The 18,259-nt window shown below is 47.5% G+C and overlaps 1 protein-coding gene across 1 annotated transcript in view; it reads left to right on the forward strand.

Annotated features, from left to right (window-relative positions):
- The first annotated feature begins 1,522 nt into the window (after window positions 1-1,522).
- Window positions 1,523-18,259, forward strand: part of ALOX5 (arachidonate 5-lipoxygenase) — a 43,275-nt gene continuing 26,538 nt past the window's right edge. The window contains exons 1-3 of the mRNA XM_080823504.1: window positions 1,523-1,723; window positions 7,092-7,290; window positions 11,505-11,586. Of these exons, the coding sequence (XP_080679630.1) occupies window positions 1,574-1,723; window positions 7,092-7,290; window positions 11,505-11,586 (431 nt within the window). The 5' untranslated portion in view covers window positions 1,523-1,573. The remainder of the gene's footprint in view (window positions 1,724-7,091; window positions 7,291-11,504; window positions 11,587-18,259) is intronic.

Here is an 18,259-nt window from a genome sequence, read left to right on the forward strand (position 1 = left end):
ACATCTCAGCTATGACCACTCCTCCCTGTCTTATTTGATTCTCAGAGAACCCCTTCAGTGCCTGTCTTTCCATGAATAAAGCCAGTCCCGCTGAAATCTGTCCTCATCTCCCACTATAGAAAGTGGATCAGCAGGTTCCCTCTCTGCTTTGAGTGGTGGTCCTGCCAGGCATTGGAGGAAGCAGCATTTGCCACAAGGTGAAGCCCCGCATCCCAGAAATGGGGAGCCTGTCTCAGGCCTGCCTCTTTGCACCTCCCAAACAGTGAATGTACAAAGCCGGGCACTTGACGCACCCACCTGACATGGAATTAACTTCTATTTTAATTCAGTTCAGCTCATTATCGAATGTGCACCACAGTCAAACCCAGTTCTTAAATGGGCGCGGGGGGGGGGGGGCGGGCGGGGGACACGCTGCAAGCCAAGAAAGTGGAAATGAAGTTTGGGGTAGGTGCAGGCGAACACAGAAGACCTATCAGATTAGGTCACAGCAGTAGGAAAGCTGACCACCGATGGGAAGCTTCCTTCTAGGGCACAAAGCCTTCTACAAACATCTCTTTCAGGCCTTAGCCCACCACCAGTTGAAATCCGACCAATTTACTGGGCCAGGCAGCCCGTTCCCCACTCCCAGCCATAACTCCTGGAACATGCTTGCTGTGGAGTACACATCTTTCCCAGGACTTCCAGTCAGTGGTCCCCCTGCCCCGCGAAAAGCCATCACTAAGGAAGCCTAACTCCTTCCCCAGCCTCCCGCCTCCCCTAAGCCCGCTGACCTTCTCCAGACAACACCCAGGTGTTCAGATTTGTTTTCTTGTCCTGGCCCCCTCTGGCTGCCCCGCTTCCCGCAGCACACGGGCAATCTCTAGACCGAGAGCGGCTGGCATCTGACTCACCTCGGTGCCCACGTGCAGCTTGCCCAGGGTGACACTCAGCCAAGCCTGTGGAAGAACCCAGAGCTGCCCTAAGTCTGTGTTCCAGATACCACTCTCCGTATCAGCTCCGGTGTGACCTCCTCCAAGAAGCCTCTCTGGTAACCCCAGGTGAGTCCCCCTTTCCCCTGTAGACTCCCAGAGCACCCCTAATCTAAGAAACCATGGCATGGGTAATCGCCCCGGGCACAACCGGAACTTGGTGAGAGTAGACACGACGTCTCATTTTGAGGGGTCGCCTAGGGGCTTCCGGAAGCCTGGCGCTGAGGCAGGAAGGAAGGATGAAGGGTGAGAACAGTGAATGGGAGGCTGAGTGAGTGAATGAACGGATGCAGGGGTGAGGGGACGGCAGCTGAGGTGTCCCCAGTCCCCAGACCGCTAAAACAGACACAAAGCCCATGGGATGAAAAGCAGGAACGCGCGACCCCTACCACGTCCGCGGCGGGTCCGAGCCGTCGGAGCGTCAGGGGCGGGGCGGGGAGGGGCGGGGGCGGGGCGGGGAGGGGCGGGGGCGGGGGCGGGGCCGGGCTTGCGGGGTCCGGGGCGGGTTGGGTCTGGCAGGGCCGAGGGCGGGGGTAGAGTCAGCTGCTAGTGCCGACGCGCGAGGACCAGCCGCACCGAGGCTGGTGGAGTTCGCGTCCTCCGCCATGCCGTCCTACACGGTCACCGTGGCCACCGGCAGCCAGTGGTTCGCTGGCACCGACGACTACATCTACCTCAGCCTCGTGGGTTCTACGGGCTGCAGCGAGAAGCACCTCCTGGACAAGCCCTTCTACAACGACTTTGAGCGCGGCGCGGTAGGGGCGCGAGGCTGGGACCGGGCTGGGGACACCCGCGGCCCCGTCGGGGCGGCACAGACCGAGGCGGGGGGCCTCCGGGACCCGTTGGAGTGGCTAGGGACCGGGCTAAGGGAGTGTTCGGGACCACGTCCGGGCGGCTGGGACCCAAGTTCGGGAGCGGGAGGCTTACAGGGTGAGGCCTGCAGCGCGCCGAGCTTCTCCCGCAGGAGAAGGTGCAAGGTCTGCTCTCCATTTCACAGACAGGGATTCCGAGGCTCTGAAATGTCCCTTAACTGGGCAAGTGCTGTGGGCATGCTTGTGCCCCATTTCGTAGGGCTCCTTCCACAGGTTGTGGGGTGTGGGGGTCTGGGGGTTTGTGCGGTCCTTGCCCTGCTGTGAAGCACAGATGGCACCTCGCAGCAGCCTCAAGCTTTGGGGAGAAGGCACAGGTCTGGGAGTTCAGAGACCTGGGTTGAATCAGGGCCCGACTGCTAGTTCACTCTGTTTCCTTACCGGACCTCAGTTTCCCCAAATGTAAAATGAAAGTGATGACTTCACGTTGGTCCAGGAATCTGCGTTAGCCCAAGCGCAGCTGCTGGTCCAGAGTGATACTTGCAGGTGTCTTCACACCCGGGTCCCTTGCATTCTCAGGCAGGTCCCCAGAGGAATTTAGAGGGAAGGAACAAGAAAACTCAAGCAAGAAGCCTTTTGCAACCTGGAGATATCTGACTCCCCGCAGAGTATTTGCCAGGGAATACTGGAACCCCAGGTGTGAGGGCTCAGTGGAGCAAGAAGAGGAAGGAGGGCTTCTCCTCTCCCCTTGTCACTAGATACTCTGGAGCTGGGGGAGTCCAGGGAGCAAAGGGAGCCAGTGTTTACTGTACCTCTAGTCTGTGCTGCCAAGTACTATATAAGGCCATACACAGGTGGCCCCACTTAGAAGTGAGCTCCTGATGCTGACCTGGGCATGAATTCCAGCCCCGTGGCTTTCTCAGTGAGCATGGCAGCTCACTGCCATGAGCATTTAGTGACTTGCCCAGTCCACTGCCAAGTGCATAGGAAGTGCTCATTGTATGATTATTCTGACAGTCCCAACATGCTTTAGGTAGGTGCGCAAGGAATGTTCCCATCTGTCACCTCCGAGCTCCGGAACTGGGCCAGAAAGATTTAGACTTCACTAAACGTTCTTTTCGCTACTTAGTTGATTATTGGGTTGAACCATATGAAATTGCTCAGAGTTGACAATTTTTGATAAACAAAACCAGGAATCTCATATGGTTCAACTGAATTCTTCTTGGATAAAATTTGTGAATTAGGTTTTAGGTCTGTAGAGGCTGCAGTAAGTAAATAATAGTCCACTCCTTTCCCCCATTTCCAAACTCAGAGTGGGTTTGATTCCTCCCCCAAGAGCTTCAGAACCTTATTATTAGCCAACTTGGCAATTAGCCAAGTTCGGCATGTTAGCCCAGCTCAAGCTCCCTTCAGGAAGAGTGAGGTATTGAGTATAAATACAACCATCTGTTGTCTGGTTTCCCCCATTAGGGAACTGGGCCCGAGGACAGTGGTGTAGGAGGGAGGGCAATGAGACGTCCACTTGGGAAGATGACACCTTCTGCCATTTCTGAAGCACCTTCATTTACTTCCATTCTTTCATGGTTTTCCCAGCATCTCAGGGAGGAAGATTGAGTGCAGACTACTTTCCCTTCATAAGGGGGCCACGGTGGGCCCCATTATCCTCTAAACACACCAGTGTGTTCATGCTGTGCAGCGCAGAGTGCCCCACATGCAGACTCTACCCAAAGAAGACACTGTGGTGTGGCCATAACAGGGTCATTAGAAGAGGGCTGAAAGCACTGTTCTGTTCATTATTTCCCCTTGGGATTTCATTCAAATGACACTATGACTAAACACCTCAGTGAGCGCCCCAGAAGCAAATTTCAGGAGAAGTTTGCATGTCACATTTCCATTAGGGTGAGAGAGGGCAAGTTAGGAAGGCTGGTAGGCTGCAGGGGAATCAGCTGGGTCCTAAAGTCTCTGATAAAAATCCACTTTTGAGAAAGTTCCTGTTGGTACAAAGTTACTCCACACTTTGTCTTGCACAGCCCAGAGTTACTTCCCCATTCGCCAGCCGGTGGCTCTTTAAGGACAGTCTGTCCCCTGTTGGATAAAGCTGAAAAAGAAACCTTAGAGAAAATACTCGCTCTAGAGGAATTGGCCATCCCACTTTACTTGGAAAAGTGTCCGAATCATTATGGTTAACAACAGTTACAGTCACAACAATAAGGGCTGTTACCAGCCAATTCAGTCATTTCTAGGTCTTTGACACATCAACACCCACATACCTCTGTGCAGAATTCGGTCAAACAGTAGGACTGATTTCTTCTCCACAAATTGAGTTACAGAGCCCCAGTTATTCTCATCAGAGTTCCACATACTGATTTGGGTCAGAACTAGGAATAGAAGTCCTCCAAAGGTGAGACTCTCCTGTAAATGTTCTCCCCCTCAGGAGCTCCCCACTGCCTGCTTGGGAAGGCCCAGACCATGGACCCAGACAGCTCAGACACTGGCCTGAGGCTGGGCAAATTTGGCAAATTGATTTGTTTCCTTACTTCTGTCAACTGAAAGCTGTTCAAGGCAGATGGGATGACTTTTCTTGATCCAAAGATCTCTGGGAAGTCACTTGAGCCATTTTCATTCCAAGACAGCACTCTTAGGAAAGCTAGGGACAAGGCAGAAGTGTTTAATATATTGTCCTTGAATATATTCGGTGAGTGTAGACAAGTCTTACAACTATATGTACTTTTCATATATTCAAGGAATGTTAACCTTATTAATTTCTATGAAGAGAACACTCTAGAATAACTCCTTCTCAGTAATAAGAATTAATGAAGAATACACATTTCCTTATGAACTTCCATCTCTATCCCCCAGTCTTCCCTCTCTGTCCTCTCTTCCTAGATTCTGCCTCCTGTTCCTCCTTTTCTTCCTTCCTCTCCTCCCTAGTCCCCACCATGCCCCAATGTCCCCCATTTCTCTCTTCTGCTGCAATTTCTCCCTCTCACTCTGTCTTCCAATCCCCCCCACCCTGAGTTCCTTCTTCTCTGCTTCACAACGTCCCCCTCTCTCTGCCCAGCCCCTCATTAGCTTCCACCAAGAAGAGCATCCCAGGCTGGGCCTCAGGTCTCTCTTCTGTCCATGCTTGAGCAGAGAGATCCCTCTCCTTGTCCCAGCAACAATAGGGATCTGGGACAGAAACAAAACCTTTCTAAAAATGCTCATATAAAGATCAAATAAAAAGTGATCAGCTAACACATTGATGAAATATTCAAAAGCCTTAAAACCATATAACCAATAAAGAGTTGAAAGTAACAAGTGAAATCAGAAAACCGGCCCTTTTGTGAGATGGGGCTGGGGAATTGTCAGTTTCCCTGACTGCATGTCTCTCTCTAGCATCTGAGCACCTCTGACCCAAGGAGCTCCAGGCTCTAACCTCCTCCTTCTAAATATGCATTCCCCACCGAACGCATCTTGCTCTCTCAGTTCTCTATAGCTAAATGCCTTGCCCATTCCTTCCCCTCCCCATTGACCTCACCTCCGAAACCTTACCGCTTGGCCTACTGATGCCTCAGCTCAGGGGTCTCCATTCTCTCCCACCCCAGAAGTCACCCCAGAAGAGCTGTGTCCTTCCTTTCCTCTTCTCCTCCCAGCTCTTTGGGTCATCCAGCCCTCTGCTGGGATCCTGCACCCTGGGGCTTCCTGGCTTCTTCCCAAGGGATTAGCACCCTGCAGTACAGATAAGCTACTCAGCTGAGGTCCCGCAGACCTGGGGGTCAGTGCTCTCTGTGACCACACCTATGCATTCTGCTCTCCCACAGACACGCTGTGGGAAAGAAGGGTTCTTTTCACCCTGCAGGAGGGTGCATTCTGGCAGCACAGATATGCTTGCACACCTGTTAGGGACCAAGAAATGTCATCCCAGCACAGAGGCCTGGCTCCTTGGTCCTCAGAAACATTCTGAGGACCTAGGCCCAGACCACAGGGCACAGGGAGGAGACTTCCACTTTCTGACCACAAGTGTCTGGCATCTTCAGTAACCACAACATGCGAGCTGCTCACTGCGCTCAGAACCAAGAGGTTTGCTAAAAATACCCAACTTCCCATTCCTCTTAGGAAGTCCTCCCTGGGGTTCCTCTGGCAGCTTGGTGGGAGAAGGTTGGAGACAGAGACGCATGGGATCACATGCAGGATGAATCCCACCCCACCCACCATTTACTTCACTATCACACTGAGAACTCTAGGTTCTGCCACCAATGAAAAATCTCAAGGACTGGTGAAATCCAGCTTATAAAGTACCTTGGTGGGGGTTGCGGGGGATAGGGCACCAAGTGCAGGGCTTCCCAAACCTGCTAGTATATAGAATACCCGATGTGATGCTTGAGCTCTCTTCCTTCCTTTCCCTCTGCCACCAAGAGTTGTAGACACACAGATCACCCCAGAGCCTTGGAAGCGTTGCCTGCCCATCTCCCAGAGTCAGGAGCCTGGCAGCACAAAGCCCTGAGCAGCTCAGGGACCTGGTGGGCAGTCTGCACAGGGCCTACAGTGGTACCTTCTAGCAGCAAGACCAACCTCAGTCCACCACTCCCACAGATCTCATGGGTACCGCTTATCGGATTTTCTTGACCTTTCTGTGGCTCAGTGACAGAGGATGCCCTAGGATGATATGTATCTGTGCAACTTCTCTTGTACCTGAGGCTCTCCATTTTCCCTCAGTTATTTGCTCCCCAGAGAACAAGGGAGACACGGAGTAGCTGTACTGGAAAGGTCTGGATTAGAACTCCATCTCTGCCAATGAATAGCTGAAGTGGGACTTAGTAAGCCTCAATATCTTCATCCGTGACACAGTCATGATTGCCCCTCATCTTCACGTCATTGTAGGGGTCCATAGCAATTGTCAGCAAGCCTTTTGCAAGATGTAAAGGGCCTCCAAGCATGCAAGGACTAGTTTGCCCTCTCCAGCCTGCAGGGCGGGAAGGCCAGCCGCCCCCCTACCCTCATTGTGAGCAGGGGCAGCTGCAGAGGACTCTTACCAAGCACAGCCTAGCAGAGGGCATCCCTTCCTGGAGTCTCCCCTCTTCCAGCCCGAACCATGTGCAGACAGCAGAATGTCCCACTCTGAACGTGATGAATGTCTCCATCCATCCCTCACTCACTAGACCTCCATCTCCATAAAGGCAGAGCCAGGATTTGTCCCCGTGTGTCTCCCAGGTGCAGCAAGGAGCCTTGCCAAGGGCAGGCATTCGGCCACGTCTTAGCTAAATGAACTAAGGGGTGATACAAAGGCTCAGAAAACCCCTAGACAACCTGATTTGCCTTTTTCTCCTCTTAGGTTGATTCCTATGATGTGACAGTGGACGAAGAACTGGGCGAAATTCAGCTGGTCAAGATCGAGAAGCGCAAATACTGGCTCCACGATGACTGGTACCTGAAGTACATCACGCTGAAGACGCCCTATGGAGATTACATCGAGTTCCCGTGCTACCGCTGGATCACCGGCGAGGGTGAGATCGTCCTGAGAGATGGGCGTGGTGAGTGTCCACTCCCTGAGCTTCCCAGGGACTGAGGGGCTTCGCAGGCCCTCCTTCCTCCAAGAACCGTATTCAGGGGAATAGCAACACTGCTTCTCTGAGCCTCGATGCACCGGCAGGTGCTGTGACCTTCCTCAGGGTACTAACAAGCCCCACACGCAAAGGGTGGAGGGAGAGGCCCCTGGCCATGTGCTCAGCTGTCTTCCGTCTGTGCTGCAGTCCTTCAGGGGCAAGCTTAAGACTCCCTTTTTGCCGGAGGGTCCCTCATAGCACATGCCTGCAGGACATCTCCCTAGATGGGCAGTTTCCAGGGGAATTCTCCAGTTTTCCTCTTTGGGGGTCATAGTGGGGCTTGGGCTCCAGGGCACCCCACACAGGCCTGGGAGGGGAGGAGGTTGATAGGAGTGTCCCAAGTGCCAGCCTGGAGGGGCCATGGCCAGACCTGGCAGTCATGGTCACCAGTTGTTAAACCGGAAGTCCTACATTTGCTAAAAAAGAACCTAAAATCTACCCTCTTAAGCAAGACCCTCTAGTGTACAGACCCCAACCTGGCACTTCCTTGGAAGAGCATTCCTCATAAGAGATAGGGAGTCGGCCTGGTGTGGAGGAACAGAGAGAGGGATGGATGGCAAAGGTCAGCTAAGGCCACTGTCCCTCTGAATGACTCCCCCTTGCACACTAGCCTCTTAACGTATGGGAGTCAAACCCATGCCTTGGCAAAATTCTATCTGACTTCAAGTCATGGCCCTTCAGTTTTCTCACACTCTAAAACCAGAATGAGAAATCTTCAAAGCTATGTACCACTAGAATAATAAGGAGGAGGACAGGTGTTTTACCCATAAGATATTTAATACTTCCTAGTCGAAAGTGCATTCCTATCACTAGATCGTTCATTTTTCACAGAGGGTGACGGTAAAATGGAAATGATTACTACCCCCATTTTTTATCTAACAAAACCAAGACAGAGGAGGAAGAAGTTCTTTTCTACTTCGTGTTCTTAAACTATCAGGCCACATCCCCTTGTTTCTCACATGGAATTTAAGAAACCAAATTCTAAAAATACTTCCAAACTGAGTGAGTGGAGCTAGAAGGATTTTTTGTCTCCTGGCCTCATGACCAAAAAAAAAAAAAAAAAAACCCAAAATTCACTCTGTCTTGTGGTGGCCAGAATGTGAACAGTTGTAGACAAGGTTCTTCTCTTTCTCTAGTATTGGAAAAACACTAGCTCCTGGTCTCCTTCCAGCCACTCCCACCCAGGATCTTGGTAGGACGGTCCCTCTTCCCACATACCCTGAATCCCTTTCCAGCAAAAAAACGTATGGCCCATTCAAATGAGGATGTTTAGAAAGACCAGTGTGCAGGGGAGCACACCAGTGTGGAGGCCACTGGCACTCCTAGTCCTGGTAGTGTGAGGAGAGAGAAGGAAAGCCAGATTAATCCAAGAAGGAAGTGTCCTCGAGACAGCGCTCCCTTGGGAGTAGCTATGGCTCCAAGTAGAGATGCAGACACTGCATCACCAGTGCAGACACTGGGCAAATACTGAGAGAGGACCTGGGGAATAATGTCCTCTCCTCATTCTCCCATGCCCTCCTCTCCCTGGTCAGGGTTCCCAGTGGCTAACCCAGTATGAAGCCCATCAATGCAGTTCATTCCCATCAAGGACGAGATGAGGGCCTTCAGGGACAAGACAAGGTAGATCTGGAGGGACACCTAGAAGTTATCCATCCAGTTTGTTCCACTTATCAATTGCTGTGTAACAGTCTAAGTGGCTTTAAACAGCCATTTTCTTCTGTGCATGATCTTATGGGTCAGAAATCTAGGAAAGGCTCAGCTGGGCAGTTCATCTGTGAGCCGTGAAGCATTAGCTGAGGGGGAAGGAATAGAAGGCTCACTTTTAAGATGGTTCTTCCCACACGTGCCTAGTGCCTCAGGGCTCGTTGGCCTCTCTTTCCACCTGGAATCTCATTCTTTTTTTTTTTTTTTAAGGGTTTTATTCATTTGACAGAGATCACAAGTAGGCAGAGAGGCAGGCAGAGAGAGAGAGGAAGGGAAGCAAGCTCCCCGCTGAGCAGAGAGCCCGACGTGGGACTCGATCCCAGGACCGTGAGATCATGACCTGAGCCGAAGGCAGAGGCTTTAACCCACTGAGCCACCCAGGCGCCCCCTGGAATCTCATTCTTGAAGGCTTCTCTATGGCATCGGGCTTCTCACAGTTTGGCGGTCACAGGATAGTTGCACTTCTTATGCAGTGGCCGGCTTCCAAGAGCAAGTACTCCAAGAGACAGGAGGTGGAAGCTGCCAGTCTCTTCCTGCCCAAGCCTGGAAACTGGTGGAGGGTAACTTCCACCATATTCTATTGGTCCAAGCAATAGAATAGATCACAGAACCCACCCAGACTCAAGGGGGACAGTCCCCACCTCCTAGTGGAAAGAATGTCAAGGAATTTATGGCCATCTTTAATCCACCACATAGCACAACAACCAAGCCTTGGGACAACTTGGAAATGAAGGGGCCCAGCCCACGAGTGACATGGTAACCTCTGCCATCTAATACTTCACCATGGCACCTGGGGTGAACATAATGGTCAGAGGCCCATCACTGTGGTCCTGGGGATCCAGAACACCTATGTGGAAAGACAGCTTCAGTAAAGCACTCATATCAGTGTTTTGGCATCAACCCCCACTCCCGAGCTTCGGGGCATTTAGTCTAGGTCTTGTCACCTGGTCACCTGCTGTGTTCCCAAAAGTTCCATCAGTCACTGCAATAAATGTCCAACACCCTCAGGGCCAGAAGAAATGGAGCTCACACCTTTTGAAATTTGGTACAGTACATGCAGTTTCACATGTTCTGACTTACTCATACCACTGGAACTGAAGAGACCCAATTTCTCAGAGCCAGGTGCCAGAGAAAGAGGTGGATTAGAAATGATGAATGTCGAGTCCCCACGACAGTGTCTCCTACAGCCAGGGACAGCTGTTTTTACAGTTAATACTCATCTTGCCTTCACTGGCCTTTCACTCGGGCTGCGCCTACTGGATGGCTTTCCATCCCCGCTGGAGAACAAAGAGGTGCCCTATTGATCTTCCTCTGTGGGCCCCAGTTCCAGCCCTGGACTGGAGCTGCCTCAGCCAGAAGGGGTTCTGAGTGTGGGCTAAGAACTGGTGGGTGTTGGTCTTTAATGAGATAAGTGCAGAGGCTGAAAGTAGGCATTTACAAGCTTTTATAGTAACTTGCAAGAATTATTCTGTGACTGTTGCATCTTATAATAAAGACATAAAGACAGGGCTTTGTTTTGAATGTCCTTGGTTTGTTTTTTATTTCATTTTTCCCGTAGTTAATTTTTATTGTATTTTACAAAAATATCAGTCTGTGATGGAATGGAAATTTTAAAAACCATAGAGAGCTGGAGAAGCACTATTACAGGCCCCCTTTTCAGGAGATGTTCTGGAATCCTGCTAGTCTGGGCTCCCACTAACTGTTCACTGGCTTTACTTTAAATAACAGTATAAAGGGTAATCAGGAACGAGCCTCTCCTGTTCTGAAGGCCCTGAGCAGCTTGACCTTGCCCTTAAGCTACTTGCCCCACTCCTGAAATGAGAACCAAGACACCTTTGAATCTGGGCTAAGAGGGAGGAAGAAGCAGCTCAGGTCCATCATGATTATAAGGACAATAATAGTAATTATTGTTCCCACTTACTGGGTGCCAAGCACTGTGTGAAGTACTCACAAAATCCCCATCATGACCCTAAAAATAGGCATTATTGTCTCCATTTTACATGTGAGGAAGCTAAGACAACTTGTTATATACACGGTGCCTGCTGGAGAGAGGCAGCAGATCATCGGCCTGCCCCCATAATGCCTGATAACCAAGCCCGGGGATGGACGTGATTCTCAGGGCCCTGAGTGTCCCCAGCTTAATGAGTGAGCAGGCAGAAAGAGGGGTAACTGGATTTGTCTTTTATAATGGGAGTGGCTAAGAGCACAGGATTTGAATCTTGTGTTGAAAATCCACTAATTAGGTAAATGACCTTGCGCAAAGTTCAAAGGCAAAGCTGTTCAAACTCCCTAAGTCCCAGTGTCCTCAGTATGAATGGGGGAGGGTATTCTGAGGTGGGTAAAGATGGTGCACAGGCAGGGGGTAAGAGGGAAACCCAAGTACCAAACACTGTTACCCTTCTGGTGGCTCTTCTCACAGTCCTGTCCTTTCCTCACAGCAAAGTTGGCCTGCGATGACCAAATTCACATTCTCAAGCAGCACAGGCGTAAAGAGCTGGAAACACGGCAGAAACAGTATCGGTGAGTTACGACAAATGGCTATAAAAAAAAACTGTGCCCACAGGTTATGGCCAACCACTGTTAACAAATAATGGCCAAGCCACCAGTTTCCTGGAGGGCTCCCCAATCTTCAAGCTACCTCTGACCACCACTCCAGGCAGAGATGGTAAAGAGCATTATGGAGAAAACTTGAGGGCAACCATATCAGCATTTAGGAGGAATTGGGCAGCAAAAGCTTGGATTTACATTAATGTGCTTTCACCTCCCAAATAGAGTTTGGAATTACATTGTTTAGGGAAAGTTATACAGCAGTGGAACAATAATAATAACAAGGAAATGATTCTCATAAAAGGGAGGATGGTGAGTGGGAAGCAGGTGCAGTGTGGGGGTGCCAGTAACATTCTGATTCTCCAACCGAATGTTGGTTATATAGATGTATGCATTTTTCTACATGCATCTGCACGTATATATACATATACACATGCACATGTATTCACATATTCAATTTCATAATAAAATGTTTATATAAAACTTTTATGTCTTTGTATCAGGTAAGGGAAGGTAATCTGATTATATGAGTACTGTTAAAGATTTATGAATTTGTGATTTAAGACTGTGTGTGAGCTTCTCAGCTCAGACACCATATGGATGTGTACTGCGACTTGTGTATTTGGCACAGTGCACAAGGCATTGTCTGGGAGCTCTGCACCACCATTCTCATCTTAAAGGATTGTTACTTCTTTTTTTTTTTTTCCTGAAGTAATTTTTTTTATTTTTTCCCATCTTATTTTTTATTTTTTAAATTTCAATTAATTAACATATAAGGTATTATTGGTTTCAGAGGTAGAGATCAGAGATTCATCAGTCTTACATAATATCCAATGCTCTTTATATCACTTGCCCTCCTTAATGTCCATCACCCAGTTACCCCATCCTTCCACCTCCATCCCCTCCAGTTGTTTCCTATTATTAAGGGTCTCTTATGGTTTGTCTCCTTTTCTGATTTCATCTGGTTTTATTTTTTCCTCTCTTCCCCTATGCTCCTCTGTTTTGTTTCTGAAATTCCACATATGAGTGAGATCATATGATAATTATCTTTCTCTGATTGAATTACTTTGCTTAGTACAATACCCTCTAGTTCCATCCACATCATAGCAAATGGCAAGATTTCATTTTTTGATGGCTGAGTAGTATTCCATTGTGTATATATACCACATTTTCTTTTCTTTTCTTTTCTTTTATTTCTTTTCAGCGTAACAGTATTCATTGTTTTTGCACCACACCCAGTGCTCCATGCAATACGTGCCCTCCCCAATACCCACCACCTGGTTCCCCCAACCTCCCACCCCCCGCCCCTTCAAAACCCTCAGGTTGTTTTTCAGAGTCCATAGTCTCTCATGGTTCACCTCCCCTTCCAATTTCCCTCAACTCCCTTCTCCTCTCCATCTCCCCTTGTCCTCCATGTTATTTGTTATGCTCCACAAATAAGTGAAACCATATGATAATTGACTCTCTCTGCTTGACTTATTTCACTCAGCATAATCTCTTCCAGTCCCGTCCATGTTGATACAAAAGTTGGGTATTCATCCTTTCTGATGGAGGCATAATACTCCATAGTGTATATGGACCACATCTTCCTTATCCATTCGTCCGTTGAAGGGCATCTTGGTTCTTCCCACAGTTTGGCGACCGTGGCCATTGCTGCTATAAACATTGGGGTACAGATGGCCCTTCTTTTCACTACATCTGTATCTTTGGGGTAAATACCCAGCAGTGCAATTGCAGGGTCACAGGGAAGCTCTATTTTTAATTTCTTGAGGGATCTCCACACTATTCCCCAAGTGGCTGCACCAACTTGCATTCCCACCACCAGTGTAAGAGGGTTCCCCTTTCTCCACATCCTTTTCAACACATGTTGTTTCCTGTCTTGCTAATTTTGGCCATTCTAACTGGTGTAAGGTGGTATCTCAATGTTATACCACATTTTCTCTATCCATTCACCTCTCGATGGACATCTGGGCTCTTTCCATAGTTTGGCTATTGTGGACATTGCTGCTATAAACATTAGGGTGCACGTGCCCTTCAGATCACTACATTTGTATATTTATTTTATAAATACCCCATAGTGCAATTCCTGGCTCATAGGGTAGCTTTATTTTCAACTTTTTGAGAATTGTTATTTCTACATTCCTTCCTCAGCTTTCCTCCCCACTTCAGCCACCCCTGTCAAAACCCCTACAGTGAGCACTTCATGTATTTTTGGCCCTGTGGGAAGAAGGAATCTTAGATTGTGGTGATGTTAAACAACTTTCAGAGAATCGGGCCGGTTTGTATCCTGTTAGGTGAATGGACAAGTTTTATCAGTTCCACTGTAACTCAGACTAAGATGTTACCAGCTGATAAATTAGTCTTACAGGCACGTTGTCTTAACTCAGTATTTTCCAAAGTGTGTCCTGGAGCACTGGTCCCAGAACTTTGTCCGCAAGATAAAACAAGTTCAGGAAATCACATGCCCTTCCTGGAGGTTTCCAGGGCACATAAGCATGGAGAATTCTGAGAAGTTCTGTGCTGGTGGACCGTGCTTAATTTTTTTTAGTCCAGTGTTTCCCAAGAGAATCTGACATATAATTCTTAACATCCAACAGAACAAGTCCTTTGTGGAACACCCTTTGGAAAATGCCCCTTTCCTAAGGAGCGGTCGATCCAGGGGTGTGTTTGTTTCACAGGGATAGGGCTGTGGCGGGGACGAGGAAAATGGGGCCAAGAGCTTTCTGGTGAAACAGTTTTCCCCTTTCTTAGATCTAATCGTCATTTTTTTCTTCCTCCTTCCACTCATCTGTCCTTTTCAGATGCCTTCCTCTCTTTCCGTTCAGGAAACACTGAACTTTGCATCGTCTGCATAATCTAGCGGTTCCTCTTTCACTTGAACTCTCAGGGTTCCAGATGAGAGTTTGGAAGTAAAGTAAGAACCGTCTCCAGTCTGTCAGCAAGCTGCAGGTCCAGCCGGCCCTCGGCCCTCAGTCAGCCAGGCAGGCATTTGGAGAAGCCCACATGGCTCATCACGCACTGCCCTGTTCTTACTGTGACTGCATAGATGTAGATGGTGCACTCAGACAGAGCAGCGTGCAGTGTAATGGTATGCGATTTATAATACGTAATCTCTTCATGACTTGCTTTTTTCACCCATTATTCTGTTTTGAGGGCAGCCAGTTGACACAGATAGGTGTCATCCATTCATTAGGCATCTGGACAGCACACCATGGTATGAGCAAACCACCAGGCTCGCCCACTCTCCAGCAGATGGGCAGGTGGGCCATCGTTCATTCCTGGCTGTCGCAAGCCGCACCTCAGGCAGCTTCCTCGTATGTCTCCTGGTGCTGTCATGGAAGAGTTTCTTTAGGGGATATTCCTACGGATAGATGTGCGGGATTGCAGGCCACGTTTTAAGTTTTCTAGATATTGCCAGTTGTCTCCCAAAGAGGTTCTGCAAGCTTTCACCCCTAGCAGCTGTTTCTGAGGGTTGCAATTTCCCTGCATTGTTGACATACTTTTCATCTTGAGACATTCTTGTTCAGGTCAGTCTAATGTCCTGAAATCGTATCTCCTTGATTTCCTCATTCTTAAATTGCCACATATTTCTAGCTGAGTGTGAATTCAACCATTCCCCTACTGATGGACATTCAGCTTGGTTGTCATCTGTCTGTCCATCTGTCTTTGGCATCACCCACAGTGCTGCAGGACACAGCCTTGCACAAGCAGCTGGATGTCCTGGTGTTTTCATCACTGTCCATTAAGTTCCAGAACTCACACTGCTGGGTCAAAGTAGCAGTTTCATTTTAAGAAATACTAACAAAAGTCCTTTCCCACAATTTTATGCTAATTTTTGGTGCAATTTTCCAGTTGCGTGTGTATACCTATGACATACCTGGTCATGCCGATCTTTTATGTTCTTAACAATCTAAAAATCTATAAGTTGGACCCCATTGTTGTTTTAATCTGCATTCCCCTCACCACTGGTGAGTTTCACCTCTGTGGAGGGCCTCTTCTTTGAATTGCCTATGTGTAGGCTTTATTTTTCTCTCTTCCTTATGATTAATCCAAAGGAGCCCTCTGTATATCAGGCTAGTATCCTTTCGTTATAAGTATAGAACATGTCATTTGTCTTCTGTTGCTTTTGTCACAGAAGATTTTAGTTCTTTATTTTCTTAACTACATGTATTGGTTTTCCTTTATTGCTTCTGGGTTTCCTGCTTTGCATAAGAAGGCCCTCCCCACCCCAGTGTTACATAAATACACCTTTTTTTTGGTCTAATACTTTTGCGATTTAGTCTTTAACATTCGGCTTTTAATTTGCCTGCCATGTATTTTTATACACGATGTGAAGCAGAGGTCCAGCACCCCCAGTATCACTTATTACAGATTATATTCCTTCCTCCTGCCTGGAGAGGACCCCCACCACACAGAGCCAGCCTAGGACCGTGGTTATGGATGGGCATGGGCTCTGAAGCCTGCTTCCAAGCTCAGCTCCCCTTAGAGCCACTCACTCCATGTCCTGCAAATGTTGCTTAGTCTCTGTGTGCCTTACCCCCTCGATCTAGAAGCTGGGTAAAAGAATAGTACTACCTCACCAGGTTTTGAGAGAATTAAATAGATTAAACCATGAAGACACATAGACTAGTACTTGGCACCTAGAAAGCCCTGGATTAGTGTTAGCTAGTTTTCTGTCACATTTACGTATTTTCTTGGGGCTGTTTCTGGACTTCGCATGTTAGTCCACTTTTCCATTCTGCAGCCCAGTGCCATGTTTTGATTATTTAACTTTCTTTTTTTTTTTTTTGATTATTTAACTTTCTAATATATGTTAAAAGCTCTGTCATTCTCTCACTGTTCTCTTTTAAGATTTTCATGATGAGAATTGCTTTGAATTACCTATAAATATGTATGTACTGACGTGCTGATGACACTCAGTCCTCCCCACCCCCGGGGAGACCTAGAACACAGTGTGCCTTCCCCCACCTAGATCTTGTGTAATGACCTTCCGTAGAGTTTCTGTTTTTCTTCTTGCAGGTCTTTCTCCTCTGTGGGTACTTTAGACAAAGTATAGCTTGTACCATTCCAAGTGGCATATTCTTCTGTTTGTAAATAAATATTGCTGGGATAAAGATAAATTAGTTATTTTTTAAAATATTTTCCTTGTATTGACATCTTCCTAAGCTCTTTTATTGGCGCTAATCTTTTCTGTTAATGAGTCTTTTTAGTTACCTAGTCAGTCATACTATCTAAATGATGATAATTTTGTCTGTTATTTTCCATTATTTACATCGCTGTGGTTTTTTTTTTTCTTATTTCACAGCTGGAATTCCCAAAACAAGTAATAGCAGCAATGATGGTCTTGATTTTTGAAAAAATACCTTTGATATTTTTGTTTATTTACAGTTACACTTGCTATTGTTTTTTGATGAATACTCTTTACTATATTTCAGAACTTCTTGGTTCATTCTAATTTTTTGGCTGAACTTCTTCAGTTAATTGCCTCAGAAGAGGTTTGGGGGTAATATAATATCTGAGTCGGTGCTTGTCCCCACCCCCCAAAAATTCTCCTGCCCTCGCCAATTACTTGATGATATAAGAGGCTTAGAGGATGACCTAAAAAGAAGTCTGTAAACACTTCACACCGTCTCCCCATTTTCAGTATAAAATGAAAAACCTAATAATAACTCTATTGTTTTTCTTTTCCTAGAAACTCATGAGCTTATGAGAGCATCTCTCTTCCCTCCCCAGTTCCCCTCTCCTCTTCCCTCCCTCCCGCATCCTCCCCTCACCCCCTGCTTTCCCTCTCTCCCTTTCTCTTTCTTCCCCCCAACACACACACACACACACACACACACACACACACACGCACAGTCTTCTCTCTCTTTGGCAGTATAAATCTAAACATGCCCTTTTTCCTTTTCTTCCCTGCCTAGGACTTACTCAGTAAATTGAGGTCTTTTCAACTTAAGAAAGTTTTTCTCTTATTTCTTGATTTTCTCCATGTATTTCTCTCTCTCCTTTTGGACCTCTTAGTCTGTGTATGTTAAATCTTCTATATCTGCCTTTCATATCTCCTGTGGTTTTTTTCTTTAAGTTTTTATTTTAATCCCAGGTAGTTAACATACAGCGTCATACTAGTTTCATACATAATAGTACACTATTCAACACTTCCATACAACACTCAGTGCTCATCACGAGTACACTCCTTAATCCCCATCGTTGTTTCCTTTTCTCTGTGGTTTTGCTCTGTATTTGTGTTACATTATCTTCCCTTTTGCACAGAGCAGCGTCTGGCCCATGACAAGTTCTCAGTAATTATTTACTGAATGAACAAATTTTGTCCAGAAGACAAATTAGATCTCTCAGTGACTGTTCTCTTTTCCCATTTCTCTGTTGAATTTTCAATTCAGAAATCATGTTTTGTTGTTGAAGAAAGTCTTTTAACATTCTACTTATATCTCTTTAACACTTCTCCTTTTTTAAAATAAATGTCTTTTTTGCTTCTTTCCTTCCTTCAGCCTGGTTGTTCAACTTGGCCTTCCTCAGTAGAGTGTGATTTTATTTTTCTTTGCCTATTATCTGTGGGCACAAAGTCCTTTGGCCCCTGTGCAGGTCAGCCTGTCGGGCGTCTGAGACAGCAGCGGCCTGCAGTAGGAGGGAC

The sequence above is a fragment of the Martes martes genome (assembly GCF_963455335.1).
Source record: "Martes martes genome assembly, chromosome: 14".
Classification (NCBI taxonomy): Eukaryota; Metazoa; Chordata; class Mammalia; order Carnivora; family Mustelidae; genus Martes; species Martes martes.